The following is a 17,358-nucleotide window of genomic DNA, read 5'->3' as shown; positions in this document are numbered from 1 at the left end:
CCCTCAAATGTTTGAGGTCTCCATGCACTACCACAATATAAATGATAACTATGTAATAAATAATGATAATGGGGGGCTATTTGCCACTGTTTCATCACCACTGTTGTATAATAAAAGTACTATTTTAAGGGTGATTTTTTTCCCCCCAGGAAAAATTTTGATAACAGTTTTTCAAAGTAGCTGCTTAGGGCTAGATCATACCTACGTTAAAGTCCCTTTGGGCCACAAGAGTAGCACAAAGTGACCTTGAAGCTGCCCTAAAGGGACAGCTGCTGTGAAGCCTGCATAGCTGGCTCTTGGCCTTTTTCCATCCAAGTGTGGGGGCAGCAAATAATATCATTCTAAACAAGAGACTTTTGTTAAGTTACTGTTAAGGTTGCTACGTGCAATTCACTCACCATTCAACAGATCTGTTAAAAGATCACAAACATTAAGAACTATGGAAATCACATGCTAAGGTTAAGTAAACTCTTCTGACACCAAACCTTACACTCAATTCTCTCTCTCTCTCACACCCCCCCCCCCTCAAAAGAAAGATCCTCACTGACCAGCACTTCTGGCTGTAGCAGAGTCTTCTGCCATTTCCCCCTCAGATGATAGGAGAACCTGGCCATGCCCAGTTATTTACACTGGTTGGATCCAACACAGGGCCCCAGCTCCTTATTACTTGTGAGGGGGCCCTCCTTTTGTGGGCCTTCTTAAGTCTACCCGGATGAGGATCAAAAGGAAAATCAAAAGCCCCAACACATTCGAGGGTACTCCCTTCCCAGGACCCTTCAGGTGGGGGGCAGGAGTCCACTACCAATGATACAGAGTGCACATAGTGGATTTTGAGAAATCCCCTGGCTGGGCTGCTGAGTCAGGCTTAGTCTGTCCGTCTTACCCTGGGACTTTGCTGCATTCTCCATAGGGTTGGGATGAAGGTCTCCCGGCTAGGAGTTCCCTTTGTGACTTCAGGAGTCACTCCTGTAATCTGCTGCTTAGGGCAATCCTGCTCCTTCACCCCTCCCTCCCTCCCCCAGGTTGGCTGCAGCGTCCTCTCTTTAAGGCCTCCTCCCTCTCATACCTGATTGACAGGGTCAAAGGGGTGGGTAGCCCTACTGCCATGGTCTCTCTGGCACTTCCTCGTCTGTTTGGGGTCCATACACCCCGTCACACCGGCCTTTGGAATTCATGAAATGTTCAGGATCCACAAATAGTAGCAACTGTTAAAATATTCTTCAATAATGAATAGCATGACTTCCCCCCCAAGCCTCCCACTGATTTCAAGACATTTGTTTGTGAATATAATAAACAAACCTGTCACAAATCTGTCTTATTCTGATCCCACTGAATTTAATGACAAAACTGCCAAATCCTGATCCCAGGTGGAGTGGCTGTCTGGCCAACTCTAGAAATTACCACTGTTATATACATTTTTTTCTTTGTTGGGAAAAGGGGTTAAAGTGTTTTTACCCACTTCCACTTTTGTTTAAACTTAAAAATCAGAAAAGAGGAAAAAATGTAAATAATGGTCCATTAGCAGCCAGTTAAAAAAAAGAAAAAAGAAGTCATTTCTATGAGCTCTAAGCAGTCCCACCTGCCACACAGAGGACGTATCTACACTATGCCCACAGGAGGGCACCTAACAATGTTTCACATTTTCAGGTACCACATACAGCTCTAGTTGGCATGACTTAACACAGTTACATACAGCACATTGCTCTCCTGGGACAGCAAGATAGGTCATACTTTGAAAGCAGCACCTAGATTTCTGTTTTGTGCATACTGTAAACAGCATCAGGAAAAGCTGCAATGAGCAGACTGGAAAGGAATCCTTCATGATCCAGTTTCACTGCTTAGTCAAGGGTGTGCTTCAGGGGAAAGCAGGGACAGGGTTAAAAAACACCTAACACAATTTTACATGTTCTGTCTAGAAATCAAGATATTTATATGGCCCATCACCACAGTATCCGAGTGCCCATTTCACATCCGAGCACAAGCACAGATTCAAATTTATTGCATGAATCAAAGATCAGAATTATTTAGGAAATGAGAGGGGAAAGGGCACTCACCACAAAACACAGGTGAGCTCTGACAGAAAATGGTGTAACATATGGTGCCCAGAAAAAGAAATACTTTTTTTAAAATAATACCTCTAGGTTCTGAAAATAAAAACAGGAGGCAGGAAGATCCAGCCTACATGTCATGAGATGCTGAACACCCAGATAGTGAAAAACACCAGCCTTGGAAGGGGAAGAGGAATTATTAGCCTATTGTGTGAACAGAACTCTCAAGAAGATGTGCCTTTCTAGATTCACTTACTGATGGGAGTGACCCAAAAAAAAAGTATTTCCAGCAAGTCTCACTAGGTGCATTGCCTCACCTGTTTAACTAGTGTGACGAAGTTCCTGCTCTACCTTGGTGGGTCTTGCGCTTATTGGCGGATTTGCTCGCCTTGAAGCTTCACGGCATTCCTCAGCTTGACCGTTTTTCTGAATTCACAGTCCAGGCTGACTCCTCCTGTGTCTGACCAGGAGTTGGGAGGATTTGGGGGGAACCCGGGCCTGCCCTCTACTCCGGGTTCCAGCCCAGGGCCCTGTGGAATGCAGCTGTCTAGAGTGCCTCCTGGAACAGCTATGCGACAGCTACAACTCCCTGGGCTACTTCCCCATGGCCTCCTCCCAACACCTTCTTTATCCTCACCATAGGACCTTCCTCCTGGTGTCTGATAATGCTTGTACGCCTCAGTCCTCCAACAGTCCTCATTCTCACTCTCAGCTCCTAGTGCCTCTTGCTCCCAGCTCCTCACACGCACACCACAAACTGAAGTGAGCTCCTTTTTAAAACCCAGGTGCCCTGATTAGCCTGCCTTAATTGATTCTAGCAGCTTCTTGATTGGCTGCAGGTGTTCTAATCAGCCTGTCTTAATTGTCTCCAGAAGGTTCCTGATTGTTTTGGAACCTTCCCTGTTACCTTACCCAGGGAAAAGGGACCTACTTAGCCTGGGGCTTATATATCTGCCTTCTATTACTCTTCTGTAGCCATCCTGCCCGACCCAGTCACACTAGATAATGTCAAACCCGCAAAGGGAAAAGCGGGCTAAGAGGAATGTAATCTGCAGAGAATTTCAATTGAAGATGATTACCCATAATGTAAAGGGTGAAGCTGGGCTGGCTGACTCCACAGTTAAAGTCTTCACTCCAGAAAAGAAACTATTGAGATTAGGCTCAAAATTTATCCGTAAGCAAAGAACTTTTTGTGCTTACATGTATAATCACAGCTTTACACTACATGATGCTATGTGTGACCTTCCATCTCACTGACTCCCCTGAACCCAGATCTGTCCCTTGCATCCTCAAACTTGAAAAAAATACCTACTGTCTCTTATTTCAGGGGGAGCAGGGGAACCCAACACATTTAACACACTGGCTTGCAAAATATGGTCTGTGCATGACCAGAGGTTTGAAGTGCCCTTCCATGTGGTCCACTGAATGCAATATTTTGAGAATAAATTATAATAGGATCTGGGCTAGATCATACTATAATTTAGTACATCACACATTGTGCTAAAGAAAATTAATGGAAGTTTTACTCTGATCTTCAAAGCACTGAAGGTAACAGCTACTGGCTCTCAACATATATACTAGAGTATGGACACTATTAGAAAATGTTGAACCTATTAAGAAAATGTTAATGAAATAGGTTTCCTTAAAGATTCTGATGTCTACGGATCATTTACAGATGTAGATCCAAACAATTATATGTCTAATCCTGCTCTTGTTGACATCAATGGGAGTTTGCCCACCACTTCAGTAGCAGGATGACGTAAACCCTCCTTGTCCTGCTTGTATTTTGGACTGAAAGGAGGACATCTGGCCTCCTCTAGTTGATGAGTTTGTTACTGTAGGCACAATAAAATCCCAATTAATTTACTCACTGGTCTAGAAAATCCTAAACCAATTACCAGTTTTAAAAGTGACACGTTGTTCTCTACTTCCCTTGGAAAAAACAAATGTGAGTTTACTTTAGCCAAATAAAGAGCAGTATAGAAGTACTTAGTTTCATTATGTAGACTCAGGAGTATAGGATTTAGTTAGATCAGACCCAATGACTCCAACATTGTGTAATATCAAAACTATTTCCACAGTCCTTTCACCTTTGTAAAATTACAAATGCAAAAAGCCTTCACATTAGATCTCCAAATCCATTCTGATAATTATTTGACTAATAGTGCAAAAAAAATGAATTCCTAACCTGGCAACTGGGCCTTATGCCAAGTGCACAAGAGTATTTCGTACATACCTGCATCTCCTTACACCTGAAAACTCCCATTTGCATTTAAATCACTCACACACCTACACACACAAAATGTAATTATGAGCCAGTAGTAAATTCTAGTATAAATAGGTTACTAGAAATGTCAGGAATGTCTACCCCAACTCCCATTTAAGTCAATGGAAAGACTCTCATTGATTACTGACTTAAATATCAGTGCTGTTGTAGCCGTGTTGGTCCCAGGATACTAGAGGGAGACAAGGTGGGTGAAGATAGTATCTTTTATTAGACCAACTTCTGTTGGTGAAAGAGCTCTGTGTCAGCTTGAAAGCTAGGGTCTTTCACCAACAGAAGTTGGTCCAATAAAAGATATTACCTCACCCACCTTCCCTTTTTAATGGAAGTTGGATTGGGCCCTTAATGGTTAACAGCTACAGTGTTCAGTTTAAACTACCACAGAGGAGAGAATAAAACAGTAATGATATATCACAACACACTAGCTGTTTACAATACTCTTGAACATACTTTTACCCAACACTTCACTATCTTAGGGTTTTTTACAATGCTTATCAAAATAGTATCTAAGCACTCCCCAGATAAGTTAGATTTGCATGGAAAGCCCCCTTGTGGACTTGCTGGGGTTTTCTACTCTTCTCCCCAATCTCAGGTTTCAGAGTAACAGCCGTGTTAGTCTGTATTCGCCAAAAGAAAAGGAGTACTTGTGGCACCTTAGAGACTAACCAATTTATTTGAGCATAAGCTTTCGTGAGCTACAGCTCACTTCATCGGATGCATATCTCCCCAATCTGTATCAAGAACTCTCTGCTTAAAGAAGAAGAATATATATTCTAACAGCAGTTTGCCATATGGCCTGGAGAGACTGGAGTAAGTCAACCCTGATTATTCGATGAGCCTTACCTGAGAGGAATCTGGTCATTCCAGTATAAAAGAAGCAGGAAGTTGCAGTGAAGGAGGGAAGCCCAGAAAACTGCATCTGTCTGTAGACACTTGCAGGTAGAAAGAAGGCTCCTACAGGGCCCTGAGTCTGCAGAAGAAAGTGAGGAAAGTTCTCCAGGCAGGGATGCATGGGAGAAATCCTAAACAAGCCAGGGAGAAACTGTAAAGACCCAGCTGGGAGACTCTGTGGAGAATGATAAACTCCAGGCAGGAGGTGCTGGGAATCAGAAAGACACTCAGGGAGAGGGCCCTGAATGGACCTTTGGCCAAAAGGGGGTACTTGGGAGGTGGCCAACTCCACTATGTATATATAGAAAATTATTATAATTTACATGATCTCCATGCTGATTATGGTGGAAATGACTGTCAGAAGAATCAGGTAGTGTGCCTTGAAGGTGTTCAGCTTAATTCACATTCTGATCTTCTCTGGAAACTTCCTCCACAACTGAATCCCCTTGAACAAGAATGTTAAAACCTCCTATACAAGTTTTCATACAACCCCCTTCAAAGCTTTGAAACTAGGTGGGAAAGCTGAGGTAGATTAATGCTTCACTTCTTAAGCCTAGATAACACAATATGGAATGAATAATGACTTAGACTGCATGTCTGTCATAGAGGTCATGGAAGTCATGGATTCCGTGACTTTCGGTGACTTCTGCAGCAGCTGGTGTGGCTGGCTCCAGGGCTGCCCGAGCAGATCAGGCAGCCCCAGGGCCAGCCGCACCAGCCGCAACTGGGGCAGTTTGGGTGTGGGAGGGGGCTCAGGGCTGGAGCAGGGGGTTGGGGTGCAGGGTGGCCCTCATCTCAGGGGTGGGGGCTCCCCCGAAGGGGCTGGCATGTCCCTGCAGCTCTTAGGTGGAGGGGCCAGGGGGCTCCATGCACTACTTGCGCTCGCAGGCACCACCCCTGCAGCTCCCATTGGCTCCAGTTCCTGGCCAATGGGAGCTGCGGAGCCCCCCTAGCCTTCCTTCACCCTAGGAGCTGCAGGGACACATGGAGCCACATAAGGAGCCTGCCAGCCCCACCCACCCTCCCCCTCCCAGCACCAGCAGGGGGCCCGGGCCGCCCACCTCCCCTGCAAGCACCAGCAGGGTTCCTGGCCACCCTCCCAGCACACCCAGACTGCCCCCATAGAGCACCCACAGCCCCACAGCCCAAATTTTAGTTAGGGGTATAGTGGAAGTCATGGATAGGTCATGGGTCATAAATTTTTGTTTACTGCCAGTGACCTGTCCGTGACTTTTACTAAAAATACCCATGACTAAAACATAGCCTTAATAATGACCTTCCCATCTGAAGATGGCTATAAATAATATTTGTTCTGAAAACTTCAGAGAGCATTTCTATTTTAGCACAAGCAGACAGACTTAATTTATAATGAAGTTAGGCTTCTATTTCACAGTCAAGTGTAGGATTCTTCTTTCGGAAACATTTGCTCTCACATTTAGTCCCATGCATATTAAAAGAGCAGATCATTGGGACCGAGATCCTCCAGGAGCACAGAGACCAGACATGGTGGTGATGAGTGTAGTAAAAAAAAACTACAGAGAGTTAGATAAACATGACAGGATGGATGGTCTTGTGATTCAAGCACTGAACAGGCACTCAGAAAATGTGAGTTCAGTTCCAAGCTTTGTCACTGATTCTCTCTGTGAACTCGGGCAAGTCACTTAAGCTCTCTATGCCTCACTTCCCTCTTTGTACAATACTTATTTTCTCCCACCCTTTGTCTGTCTTGTCTATTTAGACTCTAAACTCTTTCAGGATGGAAGTATCTCTTATGCTATGTCTATACTGCACCTCTTTCAAAAAGGACTACATTAACATGAACTAGGTACCTTTTAATTTGTGCCAGCCTTGTCCACACAGGACAGTCAGAGCACAACACTTGGTATGCTCTGCAGTTCACGCCTCCATAGTCCGCACTGAATGCCTGTAAGGGCACTGTAGACTAGCCCTGAGAGAGAGAGAGAGAGAGAGAGAGTGCGCGTGTGTGTGTGCGCGCACGCAGCACCTAGCATCATTTAATGACACATCAAAAAGAGGGCTTACCACACAGTAAAAGTGCGTAGATACGATGGTGCTCTAAGACCCAGATCCAGCAAAGCACTTAAGCAAGTGCTTGGCTTGAAGCATATAAGTAGTCTGAAATCAAGGGGACGGCTCCTTTATTTAAAATTAAGCAATTGCTTAGATGCTTTGCTGGACTGGGACCTAAATATCTGGGAATAAACAAACAAAAATAGATCTTGTTCACAAAGGGAGTGGCAGATAAGACTCATTACTTCTACCCTTTAGTTTTCTCTACTGTTGTTTGCAGCATGACCTGTCAGGAAAGGAAGCTGTTTGCGTCTTTAAATTGTAGTTTCTCCCAAGTAAAATGGTTTCTCCCCCCGAAGACCACTGGTATCCACTGAACCAATAAGGCAGTAGGAGTGAAAACTCCATCAAGGTGAATCAACTCTGTGGGAAGTTCAAAATGTTTTGTTTCTATTTCAACCCTGCTGAGGGAAAAAATTTCATTTGATGTTTTACTGACTCTCACTCCATTGCTAAAGACTTCCAAGAAAGGCTAATTCTTAGTTTCTCTACAGTTTCTTTACTGTTACTAAAAGAACAATTCACATATTTGCCTTCATTAAGTATGTAGAAAAGAAAAATTAAGAACACTGACAGCACATTCATAAGTGACAAGAGAAAATGAAGTCACTTAATTATTTAAGTGTTGTCCAGAATGAATGTCTTAGACTGACACCAAAAGCATATCTGATGGTTTCCAGGAAGTACCAAGATTTCAGTCCCATGTTGAGGAAAAGAAACACAAGATGGGAAGGAACTAGGCACCCAATGCCTGCCCTTCTCAGCCAATACAACAGCTGGAAATTATTCTCAGAAAGAGGCATTTCAAATTCAGAAACACCTCCATTTTCTGAGCCATTCCCTCTAAGTTACTTGCTACAGTGCAGTGGTAACTTTAAGAGACTTTAAAAATATATTTTAAAAATTATACATAGACATAAAGAATATGGGTATGTTGTAAGTTCATCTACCCGTAACTGCAGGGTAATATTGGAAACGTGAGGCTAGGATGGAAACAGGAAATGAATCAAAAGCCCCCTCCAGATGATTGGAAGGAAAATATGCTAATAATTATGGCCCAGTCTATACTAAAAAAATGACCCATTCCTGACAACAGATGTCAGTAACTGGTGCAGCTGAAACAGTGCTGGACATTACTTGCCTTTGTCTGTGTTTTCAGCTAAAATATACATAGCACCTTTGCTGACACGTTGTCAGTAACATGATTTTTTTAGTGTAGACAAGCCCAATAAGCAGCGCAAATCCATCTTGTGGGGAGAATACCAGCAGAAAATGGTGGTTAGATGTTTTCACACATCAGCATTATAAAAGAAAAAAGACATAGAATAGAATAATAGAATATTGGGGTTGGAAGGGACCTCAGGAGGTCATCTAGTCCAACCCTCTGCTCAAAGCAGGACTCATCCCCAACTAAATCATCTCAGCCAGGGCTTTGTCAAGCCTGACCTTAAAAACCTCAAAAGAAGGAGATTCCACCACCTCCCTAGGTAACGCATTCCAGTGCTTCACCACCCTCCTAGTGAAAAAGTTTTTCCTAATATCCAAGCTAAACCTCCCCCACTGCAACTTGACACCATTACTCCTTGTTCTGTCATCTGCTACCATAGATGGCCCATCCCCTTTCCCTGGGTTTCACAGATGGTTCTTCACAGGTACAGGGAGAGGGTTGGGAGTGATTGGGTCGGAGAGACTGATGGGAGGAACATCTACTGTCCTCCATACCAATCCTACAGAGATCAGGGAAGGAAGATGATAAAGCTCAAAACTGCCTTAGCTTTCCATGTTACCCTCTCTTTGATGAGGATTTATTTTAAAGGGTGAGTCTTGGGGGTAACTATGGCAGAGGTCTAAAAACATCACTTAGCTTCCCCATCTAAGTTCCTGCCTCTCCTGTTGACCTGGAATCCATGTGGATCCTGGAGGACTTGGGGGATGCTTTCCAAGGAGAGGGGTAAATTCTGCCTCCACCCCCAGAATAATCAGGAAGAAAACTTCCTCAAGGTTATTTCCTAAACTTTAGCTCCCACCCAGCTGGTTTCCCAAAAGCAAGGAGCAATTGGCCCCAGTAGTATCAGAAGAAGCTGATTCACATGCAGGATAGTAGAGATATTAGGGGTAAAAAGTCCACAGTTGTAGTATCTCACAACACAACTTATAACTGATATTTAGGTATAGTAGCATTTCAAAGGCTGGGAGGGAAACACACTATGGATTGTACTTATTGACCTCATAAAGAGCAATCTAAATGTCAAATCCACGAGCAAAAGCAGTGAACTTTGGACAGCCAATTAACTGAACTTGCATCAATTTTACAAGAATATATATTAAGGAAGCTGATTCTTTAAAGTAATATATGTCAGTAGTTTGAGCCTAACACTGTAAAAATACAGATTGAGTTGCACACAGCTGCAAGCTGTTCATCCAGAACACCCTTTGTCAGGCTGACCCTGTCTAACTAATCCTGGCAATTTGCATAAGCTCTTGCGCTCATCACAGAGTAAGCAGTTTCACAGCAACTTGTTACCAAAATAAGAAGCAATGCAATTCTAAAACAAATCTTGGGAGAAATCAAATTCAGCTTAAAACCTGAGGAGAAGCTTTACTATACAGATCTATCATAGTTAGGAGGCCTTCATCAGAGGAGAGCTTAAATGCTGCAACATGAAACCCCAAAAACTTTTTCCATTGTATCATTAGGATACAGGAAACCAAAGCTACTTGCACCATCTTCAGGTATAAGACAGTATAGCATGCAATTTGTATACCCTTTTCGTACACAGAAAACAATCTATCCATTATCATAAGGTATGGGGCAATCTTTGTGTAGTACCCCAATCATCCTTCCAACTGAACAATATAACTAGTCTCACTTGTGATTATCAGTAGACTCACAGACTTGAAGGTCAGAAGGGACTATCGTGATCATCTAGTCTGATCTCTTGCACACTGCAGGCCACAGAACCTCACCCACTCCTGAAATAGACCCCTAACTTCTGGCTGACTTACTGAAGCCCTCAAACCATGGTTTAAAGACTTCAAGTTACAGAGAATTCACCATTTACACTAGTTTAAACCTGCAAGTGACCCGTGCCCCATGCTGCAGAGGAAGGCGAAAAACTCAGAGGGTCTCTGTCAATCTGACCTGGGGGAAAATTCCTTCCCAATCCCAAATAAGGCAATCAGGTAGATCCTGAGTATGTGGTCAAGACTTTCTACTGCTTGGGTCACAACCACTGTTGTCATAGCCTTCCCACCTAAAGTCCTGCCAGGGGGGAAAAACAAAACACAAAACCCTCCACCAAAGACCCAAACAAACACCAAAACAAAACCAGACCCCCCCACACACATCCTACCCCCAAACTGCCCTTGCAAACTCCCCTGTTTACAGCTGTTTGCTGCACTGGTGCTCCTGTTCCAGTATTGACTTCCAGAGGAAAAAATATTAATAGACTGAGGCAATTTCTTCTTCAGATGAAAGAAAGACCTTTCTAGATCAACTCCCCTCATCCCAAAAAACACTAAGATTTGAATACATTACACTCAATTTCATTGTCATTAGAGTATAGTGACTATTTTAAAAACAAAATGTTTGAAAGCCAAATAGCTCAGATTTAAGGTTCTGCAAACAACCTTAACTTTGATTCAGTATCTTCTCACCCTGTCTACCATGGGCCTGATTCAAAGCTCACTGATGTCAAAGAGAATCTTTCCATTGACTTCCAAGACTTTTGAATCAGACCTCTGAGGCAGCATATTGGTGCACCATGAGTATTGTTTATTTGTTTGTTTTTTAAATAGCCACTTTGGGTATAGGAAAGCATGATTAGAGAAAATAATCGCTGCTGCTCCTAATGACTTCAAAACACAAAATTAATATTCCCTTTTAACATATTAAATTCCATATAGTTACCAATGTTTACCTAAAAATATTAATAATGAATTTCAGCATCTCAATTGAGAGTCTGCCCCACCTATTTCCTACTCGGTAAACTAATTGTCTTAAATTCTTCTTATATATATTCCCTCGAAAGCGAGACGCGGATCATAAAGTAATGACTGTAAAGTAGAAAGAACAGAGCTTCAGATCCCAGACTGAGTTTGCAGGGCTGGCGATTAGAAAGAACAGTTTTACTTGCAAGCTGAGTAAATGTGATACGGAGTCACTGTAAAGCAATTCCAAAAATGTCAGTTTTAAAATCACTTTTCATAGCATAGCAACAATTAAGTTAAACCTACTTATTGTCTCTTTATTCAGGTCTGGAAAACAACCTCAAATAGACTGACTCTATAATAATCCTTACCCAGTTACAATACTTCATTTGTGTCATGTCAATCATCCTCTTTTAAAACGAAATAATCCAAGTTTATTCACTGTCTTCCTACCTAGCTCCCTCCTCTCTACTGAAAAACTTGGTTGTTCTATGATGGACTGTTTCTTGCTTACCTCTACATTTGCAAGTGACTAAAACTGGATACTGTACTCCAGATGCCAGCTAGCCAGGGCTTTATAAAATGATTGCAGGACATCCTTGGATTTGGCTGATATTGGATGGGTAGGAGGTAATTCTTAGATCTGTACCATATGTAAAGTAAGAGTTTGTGGTCACTCCTGGAAATGTACATGAGGTATAAATGTAGAGAGTAAAGGATGTTCCAGTACATAGGTAGAAGATGGATACTGATACAGTCAGTAATTTGTGGAACCTTGATCCAAAACTTGAACTTTCTGGGTTTCAAACCTATGCTTTTTAAAACAATATTCCAATAATGTGGTTTTAAATTTTAGTCTTAGCTCTTTAAAAACAACTGTCTGGAAACTTCATATTTTAACGAAGTTATTTAAAAACACTCATATGAATATCTGATACAAATTGTGTTGGGGTTTTGGATTTTTTGGATTTTTACTTTCATACTCTTCTTGAAACCGAGCAGTTTACTTGACTGAAACATACAAACTTCATCCAGAAGGAACTCCAGATAGAAAATGAGGGGAAGCATAGTGAACGCAGCTCTCTCATGTTCCTTTGTACAGGAAAAGGCACTGTGACAGACGCTGAGCTCTAACAATCAGTCTACAGAGTCGCTAGCAACCGAACAAAACTGCTGCAGTCACATGCAGGAAAATATTTTCCCTCTCATGGCACAAACTTTTTTTAGAGCAGAATCAATAGGTTATTACTGAGAACACCACTAAGGTAAGCCAGCAGAGAATCAGACAAAGAGGAACCTTAAACATTTTAAGCCTCGTTAATCACCAAGATGTCAAAGTGCCTTTAACTTCTACCCTTACATGGGAAAGGATGACATCTTATTCCAACCACTATTACTTATCCCATATTGCACAAGCTCAGAAACAAAGTGTGTGTGTGTGGGGGGGGAAAGAGATAAATCAAGCACTTCAAATACTGCATATGTACGCTTTAAATCAAGAACATGCAAAGGTGTCACTGCCAAGAGAAACACGGAGCACATGGATCAACATGTTAGTGTATGTTTTGAACTTTGCATGGAAGAAAGAAAAGCAGAAGACTGGCTACATAATTTTCCAGGGTGGTGGGAAATTATTATTTCACAGATTCTCTTGTAAAGCAACAATCCAAAATTTAAAGTTTTATTAGGTTCTTTTTTCAGCTGCAGACTAGATTACATGAAGATTTGCTTCATGACCAACAAGGGAAAGGTGCAGTGCATCATTAGCACCAATTTAGAGATACATCATGATCAAAATCCCAGTTCAATAAGCACATGCTTGAGTGTGCTTTGCTGCACTGGAGCCCTCACTAACGTAGGCCATTCCAGGTTGCCCATCACCAGAGTAATGCAATACTGATCTTATATGGTTGGTTTGAATACGTTTTCTAAGAAATCCCCTCATTCAGACAACAAAGCTGAAGTGATAAAGGCTTTGTTTTAGATATGGTTTAATAAATTATATTAGTGTTTCATAAACCATAAACCATTCTTTATTTACTGAGAAGGAGCATTCACAAGATTTAATTATAAAAAACCCCAATAGATCACTGTTGTTTATCAGGTGCCACAAAATTCCTGAAGCCTTGGAAAGGCACTTTTAAAAGAAATGACATAAAAGTAAATGTAGTAAGTCGTAAGCATGCAATTCCTATGTAGATATAATATCTACCAAAAAGTGGGGGAGAATGGAGGGAGGGGCGGGTATCTATTTAAGTCTCTTTTAGAAAGGAGCTTAGGGAAGGGAACATCACCTGGAATAAAAGTGACATTCTGTCTTGTAGCTATTGAAGGGCAAAAGTTACTGGTGTATGCACTTGAATCAACATCACTCATTCTCCGAGAGGAGGCTATTCCTGCGCTAAAAAAATAAACAGTATGACTGCTGCAATGATTTCTCTCCCAGGAAGGTCACGGATGTCTTCTGTTGGCTCAAAAATATGGCAAGAGAGCCTGTTCCTATTCCTGGCTCTGCTATATATCAACATGACCCTAACTCAGTGTTTTTGCTGCGTGTTGAAGGATCCTTTTGCTTAATATTCTGATGGATAGGTTAATCTGGCTAGGATCAGACTTCACCTTCCAACCCTGCTCAGGAGCATAACTAGGCAGCACCTAAATAATCAAAGTGTCACTGGCGTACTTTGCTATGCAATACATATTATTATTAATTATTATTATTCTGGCAGGATGAAATTCTCCCATGTGCAGTGAGCTAGCATAAAGCCTATGCAGCACTTAAGACACACTCAAAACCACAAAATAAGGCTAAAATGGGATTTAAATGGTGCATAGGCTTTTTGGAGGGGCTGAAAAAACAGCCTATTAGGAAACCTGTTTGAACTTTAACTACGGAAGTTAACTATGCCCGTGATTGATCTGGCTAAACTGGATATATCATCTCTAATTGTGTGTAATACAAATTGGACTCCCTTCAAAACACCCCCTTCTCTAGGTTTCAGTCTCTGGGAAGTGGTTCAGTGTGGTGAAGGGACTGGTAAAGATCTTATTTCAATTGACTCTGCAGAATGTCTTGCCAAATATAACCACAAATCCTCTACAACTCTGTGGGCCTGCGCATGCACCCACATACATGTGAGACTATTTGTGTGTACAGAAGTCACCACAAAGTTGCTTATTCTGGTTAGAATAAATATTTCCCAGAATTCTGTTCAAGTAAAAAAAAATTTTAAAGGTCCCTTATGATTCCTATGGATCAAAGAAGATTATCGATACATTATATGCAATACACATTAGCCAAACACAGCTACAGGCATCAATACTACTGCACCTGTGCACCTATATAGGATTTTAGTTCTTCCATTCACACAAACCAAAACACAGACAATCCAAACAGTCAACCAATTCCAACAATTCCTAATAATAATAAGCAGAGGAAACTTGAGCATTCTGTGATTCACCTGTAAATATGTCCATTTCCTAGAGCATATGAGCTGTGTGAGCTCTAACTCTTTACTTATATTATTAGATTTTAAAAAGTACAAGTAAATTCTTTCCTCAACAAATAAGTTATTCAAGTGGCTCATTCGGTAACGGGAGCACAAACTACTGAAGAGACACAATCTATGTGTGATAAATAGTAGTCACTTGTGCTGAATCACACCGGTTGAAGTACCTAATGGTTTCAGATGGATGAGCCTAAATATCCTCTCCATTGTCATCAGATCAGGAATCCATGTCATTTTCCTCTGTCTGGTAAGGATAATTTGTTCTATAATAGCATAAACAACATCGGTAAAGTAACTGCTGAAATTCTCTAGGTGGTTAATGAAGCAAAACTTCTCTCATTCTGAGTTAAGTTCACCCTGTGCAGAGAGCCATCACTTACGCCACGTACCACTTCAGTTCCACTTAGATCCTATGGATGAAATCCCCAGCGCACTGAAGTCAGTGGCAAAATTCCCATCGACTTCAATGGTGTCAGGATTTCATCCAAAGCCTTACATATGACTCATGTGCTGGCTCACTGCCCAGGGCTAGATTTGTTGATTTGCTTGCAGGAGTTTCATGGTCACTTTGTACAGGACAGTTAGTGTGCAAGAAACTGATAAACATCTTAAGTGAAACTGATGAAAAACAGCATGTGCCCCATCCGCACTTACTTTACTATAGGCAGGTAAAGAATAGGTCAAGCCCACAGGTACAGTGTATCTTCCTGAAATAACATGATCAATTTCTTACTTTTTCTTGATCTGGAGAAAAACTTCATGCCACCGGGTGAGGTAGACGGGTTAGAACTGGGAGAGGATTCTTTGGAAGAGGACCTGAAGATTCCACTGAAGCTCATTCGGCGAGGGGAGCGTGGGGGAGACTCCTGATATGGGAAGGGGAACACTGTTTTTGGTGAACCTGGGCTATGTTTAGATCTCACAGGGGCAGAAACAGGGCTGGAAGGTCGATTTTGGAGCCCTTTTGAGAAAAGGCCTTTCGAAGGGCTGCCCGTATGGTAGCTCTCTTCCACCTGAGGGGGAAAAGAAAAACAAAACATTAATTCAACCCAGTTTGTTCCCCTAAAAGTCTCAGAACCTGCCTCTGTGGGTATGTCTATACTGCAGCTGGGCGGTGGGATTCCCACTGTGGGCAGACAGGCTCTCACGAGCTCAGCTCAAGCTAGGGTGCTAAAAATAGCAGTGTTGATGTTGCAGCACGGGTAGCGGCTCAGGCTAGTCACCCAAGTCGAAGCCCGCCTGAGTCCTGGTTCCAAGCATGAGCTGCCTCCCATAGTACAATGACCACAAATCTGTCTACCTGGCTGGGAATCAGCACCTCCAAGCTGCACTGCAGCCATACCTTGTGAAATCATTAATCTCATTACAGTGAAATGAGCAACTCTCCCAAACATTCTCAGTGCAAGTAAATATGTGTCTAAGTGTCCAAAAACAATAATCGGGGTGAAATTCACTGCTGTGTCAAGGGCCAGCATAAGGCTTAGTGGGACTGATTTGGTGAACAGGACTTGTGTGGCCCTCAGCACAGGGATCTATGTCACCCCAACTGCATAAGCTCAGATGGAAAAATATGGCAAAAAAATTCTCAAACAGTTGGGGGAGGGGGAGATTTTCTTATGAATAAAATATTTTGATCTTGAAAAGAGAGCAACAAGATTCTTGGTCTCCACACTTGCTAGCAGACACCACACATGGACAAAAGTGAGTTTAAGTGCTAGGTACATCTGTCTGAAGTGAGTTGTATTGAGTTCCAAACCCCTGGCATGCCTGTTCCGTCACTCTCACTTGCACCTGGTAAACAAAGGGTAAAAGTTTAGGCAGACAACATGCAAATCTGCCATTTTAAACAAGATCCTCTTATAAGGTGCTTAGCTACATGTTCTCCTCTAGAACTTACGCTTATTTAGTAGGCAGGAGTAACATAGCAGCCAAATAGCAATGCTCTGATTACCACAGGATTAGGCTACCCCACAACTCCTGTCCTGCTCATCAATTTATACTTTATGCCAGGTCACTCGTCTCACCTGCACAATGTAGAATCATACCATAAACTTATGACCTAATCAGGGACCTGTTGTGTTGCAGCTGTAAAAGCACATACAATAACTCCTCGCTTAACGCTGTAGTTATGTTCCTGAAAAAAATGATACTTTAAGCGAAATTATGTTAAGCAAATCCAATTTCCCCATAAGAATTAATGTAAATGGGGGGGGCGGTTAGGTTCCAGGATTATTTTTTTGCCAGACAAAAGACTATGTGTGTGGAGATGGGGTACAGGAGCAGGGGATAGGAGCGGGGGGAGGGGGACACCCTGACATTAGCACCCCTCTTCCGCTCCTCCTCCACCCCCCGCACAGCAAGCAGGAGGCTCCTGGGAGCAGTTCCAAGGCAGAGGGCAGGAGCAGCACACGGCAGTGGGGGGAGGAACAGCTGAACTGCCCAGCAATTGACTGCCCAGCCTGCTTGGAAGCTGCCACACAGGGAACTTAGGGGAGTGGGGAGCTGACAGGGGGGCTGCCGGGCCACCCTGGTTCCAAGCCCCCACCAGCTAGCTCCAACGGGCTGCTCTTTCTGCAAGCAGTGGACAAAGCAGGCGGCTGCCAAA

At 42.6% G+C, this 17,358-nt stretch overlaps 1 protein-coding gene across 6 annotated transcripts in view; it reads right to left on the bottom strand.

Moving 5' to 3' along the window:
- PRKAG2 (protein kinase AMP-activated non-catalytic subunit gamma 2) overlaps nucleotides 1-17,358 on the bottom strand; it is a 386,915-nt gene that overhangs the window by 242,636 nt on the left and 126,921 nt on the right. For all 6 annotated transcript variants that reach the window (XR_007354878.2, XR_007354879.2, XM_048837547.2 and 3 more), the window contains exon 3: nucleotides 15,487-15,766. Coding sequence is in view for 4 of the 6 variants with exons in the window: in XM_048837547.2 (XP_048693504.1) it covers nucleotides 15,487-15,766 (280 nt within the window). In the remaining 2 variants the exon portion in view is untranslated. The remainder of the gene's footprint in view (nucleotides 1-15,486; nucleotides 15,767-17,358) is intronic.

Source organism: Caretta caretta, chromosome 2 (genome assembly GCF_965140235.1).
Source record: "Caretta caretta isolate rCarCar2 chromosome 2, rCarCar1.hap1, whole genome shotgun sequence".
Taxonomy (NCBI): Eukaryota; Metazoa; Chordata; order Testudines; family Cheloniidae; genus Caretta; species Caretta caretta.
Note: the sequence above shows the minus strand (reverse complement) of the source record. Positions and strands in the feature narration are given on the sequence as shown.